General features: G+C 34.6%; 1 protein-coding gene across 1 annotated transcript; it reads left to right on the top strand.

The window, feature by feature from the left end:
* The first annotated feature begins 10,481 nt into the window (after window positions 1–10,481).
* LOC130657862 (uncharacterized) lies at window positions 10,482–15,094 on the top strand. Its single transcript, XM_057460855.1, has 5 exons — window positions 10,482–10,517; window positions 10,822–10,915; window positions 11,038–11,294; window positions 12,763–12,859; window positions 14,222–15,094. Exons 1-5 carry the CDS (start codon window positions 10,482–10,484, stop codon window positions 14,671–14,673), a joined length of 936 nt encoding a protein of 311 aa, XP_057316838.1. The 3' UTR covers window positions 14,674–15,094.
* The last annotated feature ends 473 nt before the right edge of the window (window positions 15,095–15,567 follow it).

Genomic DNA, 15,567 nt, shown 5'->3' with positions numbered 1-15,567 from the left:
TTTTTCAATCATATTGCACGTACCTGGATGACGTACTTCACTGAAAGCACATATAATAATACCAGCTGCATCAATTTCACTGCATATTATTGCGGTTGCACGCTCCGGTCCGTACATTCCTTGCACCAAGATTAACAGGGCAAGCATTAAGGATCCTGAACGAGAGGTTTTATTGTTATAAATTGAATGATACAATGTGAGGTGCGTTGCTTTCCATAAGGTGCATCAAAATTTGCCGGGCAATTGTAGCAAACATTGATATTAACAAATGATGAATTGTGAAGTCATGCGAAGAAACCAGTGTGGCTGTACAGTGATTGATGGTACACGATATTGATATAAGCCAAATCAATACTGAAATTTTGATATTTTGGAGTACTTGACTAAATAACATCTGTTACAGGCGAGCTTTTATTTGCAACAATTCCTCATTTCACAAATTGCAATAAAATGATTTTCTACGTTGAAATTAATTTCACTTGGATTACGAAGGGACTTATATCTGTCAATGAATTTTCAGTGATACTTTCGAATACTTTTGTGTATAGAATTGTATTCTTTGTTCTCAACTCTTTATGGCAAGTTCCTGAAATAATGACTGAGAAAATTATTATCTTTCTTTCTCAGCAAAATATACTTAATTCTGGACTTGACTAAATTTGTCTTGTAACTTAAAGAACATTATCTTTCTTCACGTCATAAACATATAAATCAAACCGTTAAAGTGTGTGGAAGTCCTATGCACGTCAAGCGGTTGCAGAGATATTGGGTTTGAAGGTATTTTGATGACGTTATCAACCCGTTTATTCCGAAACAGATTCGGCGAGTCAGGTTTAGAAAATATACCCATATTGATCCTAGGTGGTCCCCAAGTTATTTGGCCTGAAAGATTCAAGTGCACTGTAATGGTTTCATTAATTTAAGTTAAGATATTGCAGTTAAAGTAGTGTTATTGACGTCGCACCGAAACGTCAGAAAACTTAACATTTGTATTATTAAAGGAAATGTGTCCCCATTTTTTCGGGTTGAATTGCTTATTTGCTTATTGTGTTTTGTCCCAACTGACTAAATGACTTTCAAATTTACATTGTTTTATTTATTTTATTCCGGTTGGATTGCTTATTTGCTTATTGTGTTTTATTTCTATCTATTTTTTTTCATTGTTTTGTATTTTGTCAATAATTTTGATGTGCTATTGTCATTTAACAAAAATCCTTGTAATAAGGGAGATTTTTCATAAGCGCAGATACTTTAGAGGGTTGCATCTCTATATACTACTTTTGTTTCTCAAGTATTATCTTTGCAGCTAGCTATTTTGTCACTTCATCATCAATTCTGTAGAAAGTTTCCAATAGTCTAAAAAATTGTGTCTCCAAACCAAATTATTATATTTCCTGATCTCCAAGAAATCTAAACTTCATGTGAATATTAAGATAAGGCGATGCTTTAGTCCCGAAATAAAATTTAAGATGGGCCCGTCTCTAGCTAAGCATGTGCATTTTTGCCTGCCGTCATTCACCGCTAACCGTTTTCAACAGACTATGTAAACAAATAAGTCACTGTAAAAGTCATCTTTGTAGGCTATTTAATTTAGTTCATGTCGGCAAAAAACTGCCAACACTAAATGCCATTTGCTTGTTTCTCATCTCCAAACCTGTGTTTTACGTCGCAAATTTATATTTTGTTTTGCAATTGCATACTCCAATAAACGAACAGAAGTTGAATTAACCCTATTCGGTCCGGGGTTTTTCGAACATACTATGACCGGGGGGGGGGAATCCGCCCTCAATAACTTTTTATAGGATTGTTCAAATTGAATCTAACTTGGCACACTTATAGTACGTCATAAAAGGAACAAAATGGTGGCAATAAATTTTTGCTTGCGTCAGCACATTTTCTGTGACGTCCTCAGAAGCTTGAAAATTGTTAAAAATGCCACTATCTGCTTAAAATATAATTACTTTTGTTCTAGAGCGAATTTTTACATTCTGTTGGAAGTTTCTGAAAGCTAAATAAAATTCTTCCGGTTTTTACATGGATCGAATAAAAAATTGCCAAAAATTGCCCGAAAAAAAGTTTTTTTCCGACTTTCGGGTGAAATCCGACAAAATCGGGAAATCGGAATAGTCACGTGTCAAAATTATTCAAAATGATTCTTCTTGATGAAACAAAGTTGTGTTGCAAGTTTCAAGTTCTAAGGATAATCCTAACAGGAGTTATTATATTTTCCCCATTATAAGGATTTCATAAAGATTTTTAGGGGTAGTTTCGAGTAATGGCCATAATCAACGCCTCTGAAAGGTATGGCACCTAAAAATTTAGCATGCAGGTGTCTAATAGATAAATGTTGAAACTCAGTAAGTATCATAGCCATATAAGAAAGCAATCAGGAGTTATTAAAAAAAAACCGTCAGGGGGGGGCGGAATCCGCCCCCCCCCCCCCCCCCCGGACCGAATAGGGTTAAGAGAGAAGATGTCCAAGATTTTTTGTGAAGTGATAGCCATTGTTGTCTACTGTTTGCACTTTATCACAGAAAATAAACTGTGTGTTTAAATCAATGTATATGATTTATGACTTCAGAAATAAGGTAACTGAGATAAGAAGATATGCTACCTTTACGCAGAAAAAAATCAAATCCAATTGACATAGCAAATATTTATTGTTATATAGATTCAGATCCGGATTTCTTGAGAAGGTAATTTATTGGGAAAGATATTGGTGAGTTTCTATTGCAACGGTTTCTATGAAGCCAGCTAGAGGTTCTGCAAAGTTCACCGAAAATTGTGTTATTCTTATTAATTTTCCCGCATATTAATGTTTTGCGCAAGTTGAAACTACCCACAAATAAGAAGGAAAAAATAGTAAAATTTAGGGCTTTAGAAAAAGTATAAATGCGTTTCTATTGTGTCTTAAAAAAAGTATATTTTTGCGTAAAACGTTTTGCGCAGAATTTCTTTACTAATTTTTGCACACTAACAAAAATGCACGAAAATTAGTAGCAATAAAATGCAAAATGTTAAAGTGTTTCCTGGCGTCACATTTGATGCGCCTGTGCTATAGATGCCCTCAAGTTACACTGTACTGAAATCGATGAATACGTAATTCGAATCCATTTTATAATTACTTGCCCATGCTCACATGATTATACAAAAGCTAGAATTTGGAGTAAAGAGTAACTGTCAACATTCCAAGTCTTGTTGCTCGCGAAAAAGTTGGCAGTAAGTATTTACCTTCAAAAGTACCGTTTAGATATCACTTTTTAGTATTGATAAAATTGAAAAGATTAAATTTGTGGTTGCTGTGTTTATTTTTAGAGTATGATGTTTTTACTACTGCAGAACTTGAAGAAAGTAATTTCATTGTCGAGTATAGCATTCAAAGAGGCACAAAGGAGAGACATTAAATGGGAAAGGGAGAACCTGGGAATTTTTTTATACTTTTGTGGAAAGCAGTGGTAGATGTGTATTTTATTTTATAATTTTAATGTGTGGGAGGTGTTATGTGACGAGAGTGAGGCACGGAGGCAGATTATATCTATCATACTTACTACAATTGATGTATATTATGTTGATAAATATTATATGTGTATTGTTGTGTTTTCCTCAAAACCAAATATAGATGAAAATACAGTGACAGATCTGCATTTTTACAGCTTCCCCTTGTTCTAGTGGCACCATCTCGAAAAACATTAATCCTGTAATTTAATGTTGTAATTTTCTACTGCTGGTAAAAGTTATTACTACTGCAGTATACTTTCATATTAGCATTGATTTAACTAAGACAACTAGAATGGGCCATACATTGATACAGGTAAAATTCAGTAGCATGAGGAAATTACCTATGATTATTGAGACGAAGTGTTGTGGAGATCTAATTCTAAAATGAGGCGTTTATATAACAGTTGATTTTCAAGCAAATTACTCCCTAATAATTTTGCATCTGACTTCTAGCATAAATATCTGCTTCCACTGCACCTGACACTTTTGTTTTCGCCAGCTAATGTTGATTTTTAAGTAAATTTGTCAAAGTCAACAATACCTTAGAAAGGTATGCTTTTATTGTCATGCTGTAAAACGTTTTCATGTAATTGTTGTTTAGCATCATTGATGCGATGAAGTGTGTAATTTAATTTTGTGTGGGATAATATTTAACAATCACTTTGGCCATCAAACAACTTAATTTTTTGGCGAAGTACTGCATGTTATAGCTTGAGAATTGCAATTATTTAGATGATGTTACAGAAATTGATGATCAGAAAAAGAATGGTATGTATCTCTAAAACGTTTGGACAAGGTTCATTTATAAACAATAGTAGTTGACATTCTGGATGAAAGCAAAAACCCGTCATTAAAACTGCGTGTATCATTTTCATATGTGAAACAAGTGTCAAGGAAAAGAAAGGAAAATGCTGAGTACTTCCAAATGGTTAATAGGCTTAAAACGACTATTACACCACACATGTCACTTACAAGCTATATAACAGATACACAACCACACTACAGAAACATAACCAGCCGTGCAGTGCGTTGCTATGAATGTGTCAATGCAACAGGTATGGATAACTCTCGCGCAAGAATATCCCTAATAACACCAGATTTGCACTTCATTATTTTTAAGTTTTTCTCCAATATATGCTTTTGTTCATTATTTCAATTTTCTTGCATGTGGGCTTGTGAGACAGGCATTGAAGGGGATAAAGAGCAAACCATAAAGATTGATATGCCCCATGGACATCAAACTTCTGTTACTTGCTTGCCTGCTTGCTTAAGCCCTATAGCAACAATGGTATTGTCTTGAGAATGTAGTATAGATTGTTAAACTGTTAAAAAGCATAGCCAATTTTATGCCTTTCATATTTACGTTGTTATCCTTTTCAGGTCTAGGACAAAAGGATGTTGATGAAAGTGAAAATAGTAAAGTACCTAAACATGGTCCTATTTTCAGTGACGAACAGACATTGAAAACAGTTCTATCATGACCAGTACACAAAGCACCGGAAATTGTAACGAGTTCAATCGTATTTTAGAGAAGAAAGTTGTAGGATTGTCACCTAAACTAAGAAATAAAAATATTGAAGAATGCCCAACCAGTAACACGAATGAACTTGATTGTTTTCGAAAAATAAAGGGGGCGGAAGATGACGTAGGATCTGCAGAATTGCTGGGAATGAACAACGAAGAAGAAAAAGGTCTGTCTGATGAAATACCTGAGCTTGGTCTTGTTTTGAATCATGAAGTTAAAGCAGGTCTACTTGGGCTAACAGAGATACGTCTAGAAACAATTGCAAGCAGTAACACAGTTAAACTTCATTCTGTTTCGAAAAATGGAGGTGAAAAAGATAATGTAGGATCTGCAAAATTGCCTGGAATGGACAACAAAGTAGAAAAAAGTCGCACTAATAACATACTTTAGCTTGGTTATGTTTTGAATCAGGAAGTGGAAACAGGTTCACGTGTACTCACAGAGACACATCTAGAAGCAATTCACATGCAGTGACACCGCTGAAGTTAATTCTGTTTTAAAATATGGAGATGCAGAACATGACATAGGATATGCAGAATTGTCAGGAATGGGCAATGAAGTAGGAAAAGGACTAGCTAATAAAATACCTGAGTTTGGTCATGTTTTTAATCATAAAGTTAAATCATATTGTAGAAGAACTACTTTGTTCATTACTAACATACTGCCTGGCAGTGAGCGGGATTCGATCCGCGGTCCCCAGAACTGGAAGCCGCAGACGAACCCACTACACTACGTGCGACCATATCTTACTGATGAACTCAGATAGTTTATCCGGATGGTGTGTATACATAGGTAAATATTTATCATTGCACATCCGTATCTCATTCTCAACAGAGAATGCTTCACCCCGATCAGACCTCTGATCATGACGGGCGAGTATAATGCGTGTAAGTCATATTGTAGGGGACCGCGGATTGAATCCCGCTCACTACCAGGCAGTATGTCAGTAATGAACAAAGTAGTTCTTCTACAATATGACTTACACGCATTATACTCGCCCGTCATGATAAGAGGTCTGATTGGGGTGAAGCATTCTCTGTTGAGAATGAAATACGGATGTGCAATGATAAATATTCACCTATGCAAGTTAAATCATGTTCACTTGGACTAACAGAGAAAAGGCAAGAAGCAATTACAAAAAGAAACGCGGCTGAACTTGATGGAGGTTACATGAGGTCGATGTTTTTTCAAAAACTAATGTCTTCACAACTGATGCTTTTTGAAAATTATCTTTTTCAATTGCTTTTATTTTTCAATAACAGCAGCTGCATGTCCTTCGACAAGATTTTTTAAATAAGTCATCTTCTGTGTATAGGCTAAATTTTCATTTCTGTCTACAGCACACCCAAAGCTATCAATAAAACACTACCAGTTTTGTTGCTGTCCCAAAGGGTTTTATTTCTAATCTTTGAAGTCTGACTATGTAATTACTCGTACTCGGTGTGGTGATAACGGACGCAGTTTCTTGCTTGTCTTCGTCTGCCAATTCATTAATGTTCAAAATCCGTCTCTTTAATGCAAGCGCATATTCTGTAGCTAAATCTATTTCCCTGTCTATTTCATTACTGCCTTTTTCAAACAGTAAAGCCATAATGTGTGTAATGAAATGAAATGAAATAATCAAATTTTTCTACTAAGATATCACAAAAAGTAATTACATTTTTGTACTCCAATGATTCACTTCCAAATTTATCTATTGATACCTCTGCTTTTCGGAAAGTGCTCTCTATAAGTTTAGTATAAGTATAAGAGGTTTTTTTTTTGTTTTGCTTACAACGCTCTCCATGATCTTTGTTAAATTTTTGAAAGCAAGTAAACGTGCGATGGATTACTTAATACGACAATCAACCAACACTAAATTGCACATAAAGTACTAATATCTCTTCGAGTGCTCCAAATATTATGTTTACTACCAGAATAAAGCAAAAAATATGCGGAATTCGTGGTTTTAATCTATATTTTTGTTTACCGACTTTACACGTGTTCTCGTGATTGTTTTGTAAATGTCACTGACAAGAACGAAAAGAACGCGCAAATAAGAGGAACTGGGGTAGACCAGAAAAACAGTGAATGACGCAACACCTCGTAGCCAGGGCTTGTTACGTTCTCTTAGGTTTTGAACTTAATACGTTACACTAACTAATTTTCTGGAGGGTAGGGGGGGGGGGGGATTTTCGACAAATTATTACTTTTTATTTATATTTTTAAGTCGTGTAAAATTAAAGATTATTTTTCTTGCAAGGACAGAGTTCCTGAATCTTTTAAATCTGGACTTGTCTATAAATTTGTTTGTGCTAGTTGTAATGCTAGCTATGTGGGTGAAACCACCAGGCACATTTCTACTAGAGTTAAAGTACTTTTTATGTGCAGGAAGTATAATGTTTTAACACCTGTAGAAGTAGCAGAACATAGAAACAAACTGAGAAGAAAAAACATACAACGTTGTCAAACACCATCAAATTAGGTAATGGTTTCTAACCGCTTCACCATAGCTAGATAGCTACTGAGGTCTGCAAAAATAAATTACGCTAAAGCAATCATTCTGTCTGGAAACGAATTTTTTTGTTTAACCTTTGTGTTTTTTAAGAAATCGATATTTTGAATCGTAAATAATTCATAAATTGATTTTTAGAGGGGAAGTTAACCCCCCAAAAAGTTTTTTGATATTTTCTTACAACATGTACCCGACATGCTGTCGAAAACCCATTTTTTAAATATTTTTTTTGCTCGTACGCAAGTATTCTGAACGTGAGATCAATGGCGCGTTCAAACACGGGGCAGGAATAAGTTTGTCTCGTTGTGGTAAAAAGACAAGTTTCAAAAAGTTGAAAACATAATAATCAGTAAACAAACATCAAAAGAAAACAATGTATAGTTATTGATCGCCTGAGGCCGGTCCGTCATCAGTCAGTTAGGGCGCGATATTTTTCTTGACATTATTCTGTTTTCTGTATGGAGTTGAATTTTGGTTCGCATATTAGGTACCATCTTATGTATAGTTTTTGCGAGGTCATAACGACGGAGCTCTTTTGGATTAGGAAGATCATTTTTACTCACTCAACCATTTTTGTTTAAGATAAATATCTCCACCAGTCGCTACGTAGACGAGTTCTCGACGATGGTGACTAATTTGTATCGGCGAAAGTAACACAGTGGGGAAGGTCCACGCGCGTGATTGCTAATAATGGACATAATAACGCATTCTATTTAAACCAAGGAAAAGTTGCCTGGTGGTCCCCGCACTTGTTTGTATACATGCAAGAAAATAAATTTTCAGAACGATAATAATTTTTTGCTTAATTGCCTTGCCTTACCTTCCCCTGAATTACTTCAGTGTCATTCAGTTTGGTTGCATGGATTTGCAACATAGTTTTGAGTTTATCTTGTCGCTAGTGTTGCTCATAATAAATATAAATCCATGGTATGAGTAACAGCATTTAAAACTAGAAATGATTCATTGAAGAAATAATAAATGTAATAGCAAAATTGCATGTATAATTTGCGTGTATACTTTTTGTCAATATGCCTAAAGTAGTTTTTTTATTTATGAGTACAGCTGCGTCAGTATTGATGTTAGGTTCCAGATCATCGGTACAAAACAAAATGACAACTCTCACAAGATAAATGAATTTAAAATCATCCGAACAATTTTCTTCTATCACACATGTAGTAATATAATTGAAAAAAAATTCAACAGAGATTTGCCTATCTGAATTTGTAATTTTGATCCAGGTTGTTGTGTTTTTATTCATATATTTTTTAACATTTTGCATTTTTAAGATGTTGCTTATTAACACTGCCGCTTTATTAAAACCCGATTTGCGTTAATTGATATACGTTACCTGCGTAACATATGTAAGCAAAAACGTATGTGGATAAAAACAATCACTTTTATAGAAAAAATTTCTTGTAACGAAATTGCTTACTATTATCGTGCTAATTTAAGCAAAAAACACACGAACAAATGAAATTCATGATCTAACACGTAATAAGAAACATAAATAGTTAATTGCGGTCAGCCAAAAACTTTAAATTTTTGATTACTTCTTTTTGAAAATAGTTTCTGTTCTAAAGATAGTCTTCATTGTGAAAAGCTTTTCTTTATATTGGGTAAGAACGTAAGAAGTGCAATGGCATCAAAAATGGGGCTATTATTTTTAACACTGTTGATATGTATCGTATGCATTAGTAAGGGAGATATATTACGACTGTCTGAATGCAACAAGTTTTATGCTGTCTTTGATGTTGTATTCAACAATTTTCTTTTGATAAATACGACATATTCTCTGGTTAGAAACATCGAACTGAATAAATGCTTGATCATATGCATGCAATATCCAAAATGCAAATCATTCAGCTACATGTTTCATCACTCACAATGCCGAATACACCATTCCACTAGAACTGACACTGGAAGTAACTTACAAAAGGAAAATGGATGGACACACTATGAAACCAATGAGAATGCAACGAACGTGAGTAGTTTAGATTGCTTTTTGAGAAAATTGTTTTAATTTTATATATACCTGATAAAAAAACAGGTTCACGAAATTTCAATATCTCTAATTGTCTCTTTTTAAAAGAAACATGTTGCAACAATACAATCTCGTTTCCAGGGCCTGTTGATTCTCCTTTATATTTGAATGACACGACGGGCATATTTCGTCTCGCCGACCAGACATAAAAAATCTACACAGGCGCCAGAAACGAGGTTGGCAACAATCTTTACCAACCAGTGCGCTATAAAAGGCGATGATGATTTTCGGATATTTAATTGTTCATTTCAAATCAAAAATGGTTTAAAAAACTTCTAGTATTTGAGGCTTATCACCCACATCCCTTACCTTAACTCTATGTGGTGGAATCTCAAGTACCAAATAAATATAGTAAATATAATAAACAAAATTATACGTTTTATGATATTTTCCGCTTTTCATACTTTTTATTTGGTTCTTCCTATTAAAAGCTTCTTTTTTCGTCGATTGTGAAGATATTAATTTGTATGCATGTGCCCCCAATTGTTCCGGCTGCAACTGTACCTACTTTGTTCTTATATCTTTAACATTTACTTTACAGTGGATTTTAAATTTTTGAGATCTGGAATTAAGGTTTATACACATCTCACAAAATTGCAACATACAAAAATTCCTTCCTTAAAAAATATTTTTTCATCTTTGTTTTGCTTTACTGAAAATAATTAAAACTTTAAACTTGACATAGTTTTTCTTGTTGTTTGTTTAAGCAGTTCTCAGCTTCATTGTTCTTCTAAAATAGTTTTTGTTAAAAAGCGTAAGATGTTTTAAAGAAACAGTTTATAAGCGCCAGATGGTCATCAAGAGACATGTAAAATTCAATAGAAACATCAATTTTCATTCATTTAAAGAGAAATAAAAATAATTTTTTAATTTTTTGACTATTGATGAGTCGCTATAGCTAGAGGTGTGATGTCATAACAAAGATGATTAACGAACCTAAAAGTAAGCAGAGCGATTCTGTATAAGCACTTAGGAGAAATTTTTAACGTCAGTCAATTCAAAACTGATTGATTAAACTTTAATGATAAGAAGAAGAGAAAGCACGTAACTATTTACTTGTTAAAGTTTTATACCTGTAAGCAGTTCAATTGCATTTTTAGTGCATGGTCTTTCCACTTCAAAAACAAACCTCGTTTCCGGGGAATTTTGCTTTTAACATGAGTTAATAGAGGCTAAAGGTTCTTGACACACGTTGGTCATATGCCTGATTATAACTTTTAAATATTACGCTCAATAAAATAAATTGTTGATTGCCATGCTTAGAAATTATGTCTGTCATCAACGTTGGAAAAGCTTATTCGAAAAATTCTTAGCTTTTTTAGACCTACATGTTATAAGGAAGACGAACAAGAAAATGGTCAAATGCGAAACGAAACAAACATTCTAACAACTGAGTGAAGAAGCAAAATCTGTACCCTTCTAAAAATCTTTTGCTAGTGAAGTAAAAAGAATAAACCATCTTAAACGTTTCTAAATTAGGTGCGCGAAAAACGCACTCTAGTCGGCTTCACACCTCATTCGTCATAGTCTCCCGAATAAGTGACAATGAATCTGCACATGTGCAATGTTTATTTTTAGCATACTACGTAGTTTTCTCTCATTCGCTAGCATTCGTCGCAGTAGCTAGAATAAGTGCAGCTACCGCAGCGAATAGGAATGTATTAACCAATGAGATTTCGAAATACAATTTCAAAACCAGCTGTAAAATTTCAAAATGGACCAAGGAGGATGAGAAGGTAAAGTTTAACTTTTATGTGCAATATCCATATTATAATACACGTATAAGCCTGTCTGTCTGTCTGTCTGTCTGTCTGTCTGTCTGTCTGTCTGTCTGTCTGTCTGTCTGTCTGTCTGTCTGTCTGTCTGTCTGTCTGTCTGTCTGTCTGTCTGTCTGTCTGTCTGTCTGTCTGTCTGTCTGTCTGTCTGTCTGTCTGTCTGTCTGTCTGTCTGTCTGTCTGTCTGTCTGTCTGTCTGTCTGTCTGTCTGTCTGTCTGTCTGTCTGTCTGTCTGTCTGTCTGTCTGTCTGTCTGTCTGTCTGTCTGTCTGTCTGTCTGTCTGTCTGTCTGTCTGTCTGTCTGTCTGTCTGTCTGTCTGTCTGTCTGTCTGTCTGTCTGTCTGTCTGTCTGTCTGTCTGTCTGTCTGTCTGTCTGTCTGTCTGTCTGTCTGTCTGTCTGTCTGTCTGTCTGTCTGTCTGTCTGTCTGTCTGTCTGTCTGTCTGTCTGTCTGTCTGTCTGTCTGTCTGTCTGTCTGTCTGTCTGTCTGTCTGTCTGTCTGTCTGTCTGTCTGTCTGTCTGTCTGTCTGTCTGTCTGTCTGTCTGTCTGTCTGTCTGTCTGTCTGTCTGTCTGTCTGTCTGTCTGTCTGTCTGTCTGTCTGTCTGTCTGTCTGTCTGTCTGTCTGTCTGTCTGTCTGTCTGTCTGTCTGTCTGTCTGTCTGTCTGTCTGTCTGTCTGTCTGTCTGTCTGTCTGTCTGTCTGTCTGTCTGTCTGTCTGTCTGTCTGTCTGTCTGTCTGTCTGTCTGTCTGTCTGTCTGTCTGTCTGTCTGTCTGTCTGTCTGTCTGTCTGTCTGTCTGTCTGTCTGTCTGTCTGTCTGTCTGTCTGTCTGTCTGTCTGTCTGTCTGTCTGTCTGTCTGTCTGTCTGTCTGTCTGTCTGTCTGTCTGTCTGTCTGTCTGTCTGTCTGTCTGTCTGTCTGTCTGTCTGTCTGTCTGTCTGTCTGTCTGTCTGTCTGTCTGTCTGTCTGTCTGTCTGTCTGTGCACGCAATGCGGTATAAAAAGGACGGGCGAACCCGTAGATTTTTCCACGGGCTAACGACTAGTTTAATAGAAACATTGAATATCAAATTAAATTAAGAAAAGTACTCAAATGTGCTGAAATGGAGTAATGTAACTAACTGGTGGTATGGAAATTAAAAAAATATCTTATTTGTTATGTGCAGTTTTATTTTTCTTGCTTGTGCAAACTGCATTCTTTCAATCGCAACGAATGTGTTTTTTTATATTTTCCTTATTTGGACGGCTACGACAAATGACTGTAACTTGAAACAAGGTTTCTATAAGACATATTTGCATATCTTCAATGGTGTCTTTTAGATCTCTTCATAAATATTTTTTAAATGTCCTTGAAGATTTCGCTTGATTTAAATATATCTAATCAGTAACTAGGTAATGTAAAAAAATGTCTGGAGTATACCTTTATTTTTATTTAGGTCGGCCCTGTTTGTGAAGAAAGAAAACCATGCAAGTCCAGAAAATGTGTGGATACATGTGATGATGCAGGCTTCAAATGTGAACCTACCTTTTTGGGTAAGAACTAAAAAAACTATTTAAGTTGAAGTGTACTTCGAGTTGATTAGGTCAAGTGTCCTTCTAACAAAAAGTAAAACTTTCTGATAACTAAATGTCTTACGGACAATGTGCTACTCCTTCGTGGGTTTTATAACGCTGTCGCAGGTTAACTTTTACAGATTTTTTTAAGATCTTTTTTTACAGGGTCCATTATTCAATACCAACCGGTATGTTTTTCGCAAGTCATCTCCAGTGTTTTTGATTTCAATAACTCATCAATTTGGTGCTTTAGTTTTAAGTTTCTTAATTTAACCCTAATCTCTTACAGGACAATTAAAAATCATGCCTCAAATAAAAACCGACCGCAATATTATTTGCTAAAGTCCATCGTTTAGCATATATCTTTGTCCAGAATTGATGCTGGAATTATTTAAAATAAGGTTACACGGAACACCTATTACAAAAGCTGAGAATACTGTCTATATTTCCTAAAAACCGAAAAAAAAAGATTATAAGCTAGATAAGTCTCCTATGAAAAAGTGTTATGTTGACGTAAGATAATTACCTGGACGTAAAAAAAAAACACTTTTTGAGTTGCTGTTTGAAAGTTCCTGAAATTTTATAGATTTCGCAAGAATTTATTTTTAAACCTTTTTAGTGATAATTTAATTTGTGAATAAGATATGAAAATTCTGCTCAAAACAATATCTGACATTAAAATTATTCCTAGTATAGAGGAAAAATGTATTTACCAATTAAGTCTCGAACATTTTATTCAGTCCACACCAATAACTATCACAGCGGTGGTTCAGACCTTACATACTGGATTTGTTCTTTAACCTCAAGCAATATTTTTTATTGCAGTCCAAAGTAATCGTTTATATTGTGTTAGGGGCTGTTAATTTTGGCGAGCTGATATTTTATTTACGGCTGGTTCGCTTCTCATATAAGCATATGCTTTTTCTATAAAGTTTTCGGCAACATGACGAGATCTCGCCTAATTGAGGCAGCTCGTTTACATATGAACAGCCCCTTAAAAGGTTTTACATTATTCAAATTTTAAAACATTTCACAGAATAGATTTTCACTATTTAGTTGGACTGTTTAAACGTATTACAAAGAGTTGCAAGTTGGACGAAATACAACTACTTTTTTTGTTCCTCTCTCTATTTTAACTGCGAATAACCTTCGTCGGCTTGTTTGAAACTTTAAAGCCCCGTGCGCATAAAATATTGATTTCAAGATTGTTTTTTAAATTCTCTTAAGCAATCTCTAATTCTCTTAAGAGGATAAGAATGGAGCAAGTTAAAATATACACAAAGTCATTTAAAAAAATAAAAATAAATGATGAATCATTAGTAGTATGAAAATATTTCTTAGGCGATTGGATTTTATTGAAACACAATGTCTGCTTTGGAGCACATGAAAACGAGTTTGGAACAATTAAATTACAACATGACGCAGTAATGACTAACATAAAATTGGTACATGTTGGTGGACCTGGTTTAACGTGCGTACGAGGCACACCACTAACAAAGTGGGGATGTGATTACGGGGGCGTTTTTGTTACGGAAAATGTTGCGGCTGTCATTACAGATGACCAAAACAACCTACTCTATCCATCTACGGAATATTATCTCAGTAACGGATTCTTTAATGTACCAGGATACAACGCGAAGTCCCCCTATCTCATCTTCCATGCAGCAAGTCACACTGTTCACAAAGGACAGGAGCTGAGATTGCATTATGGTGATACTCTGTTTGATGGATACCTCTCTAATAACAGTGGTGAATCATGCGCAGATGTATATGCGAAATTTTATGACGAATAATTGTTTTTGTGAATGATGAAGTTCTCTTCAAACTAAATAGACAAATAACATTCCTGTTTGATTGAATACTTTTCGTTAAATTCGATGAATATAGATGCACACGAGTTAAAAAAAAGTCGGTTAGAAGAAGAAACACTTTTAAATCCAAGTATTTTACAATCTTATTATTACAAAAATATTACCAATAAAAATTAGTAACAACAGCTGCCAATTTTTAATGAGACATTCGGGATTATGCAACTGAACTTTTAACGACGCTCAGGCGAGTCTTAATGTCTTATGGTAATTTTGATGTCCCATTAAACCGTGATATTTGTGATTTTTCTTTTATTTATCCAGTAGTGCATTTTTCTACTAGATATAAAATGTACAATAGTTGCACGAGGTTATAAAATATATTCCTAAAATTCAGCAGTTTCTTTTTTGGAATACTTTATTTAACTTTTAAATCCATTTGTAAAAACAAGGCATTTTACTTTTAACTTTTTAGTTAATACTACTAAAAGTCCTTTACAGAAAAATGATAAAATATTAGCAGTTATTATTTTTATTTTGTTCTTATTGTTTAGCCCTTTCCAGCCACAATAAAATTTAATTTTTAGAATGATTTGTTCTTAATTGACTCTTGACTGGTAAAGACGCAACTTCAGAATTTAACTTCATTTTGTTCTTTTTTATGAAAATTCCCATAACTTGTAAGAATTTTTGTTTTTCTCCCGAAAAAGTTCCCCGAAGCTTGTGTACATATAAAAAATCATGTGTTGTTGTTGCAGATGCACCTATATATCCGCTTTTGTAAACAAACGCGCCAAATACTTCAAAGTTATCGTATATAGGTGAAAATAAAGAAATGAATACAACACACCGGATATAATTTTGTGGAAAAGACAGCAA

The sequence above is a fragment of the Hydractinia symbiolongicarpus genome, chromosome 9, assembly GCF_029227915.1.
Source record: "Hydractinia symbiolongicarpus strain clone_291-10 chromosome 9, HSymV2.1, whole genome shotgun sequence".
NCBI classification, from domain to species: domain Eukaryota; kingdom Metazoa; phylum Cnidaria; class Hydrozoa; order Anthoathecata; family Hydractiniidae; genus Hydractinia; species Hydractinia symbiolongicarpus.
This window is presented reverse-complemented; position numbering and strand designations above follow the sequence as displayed.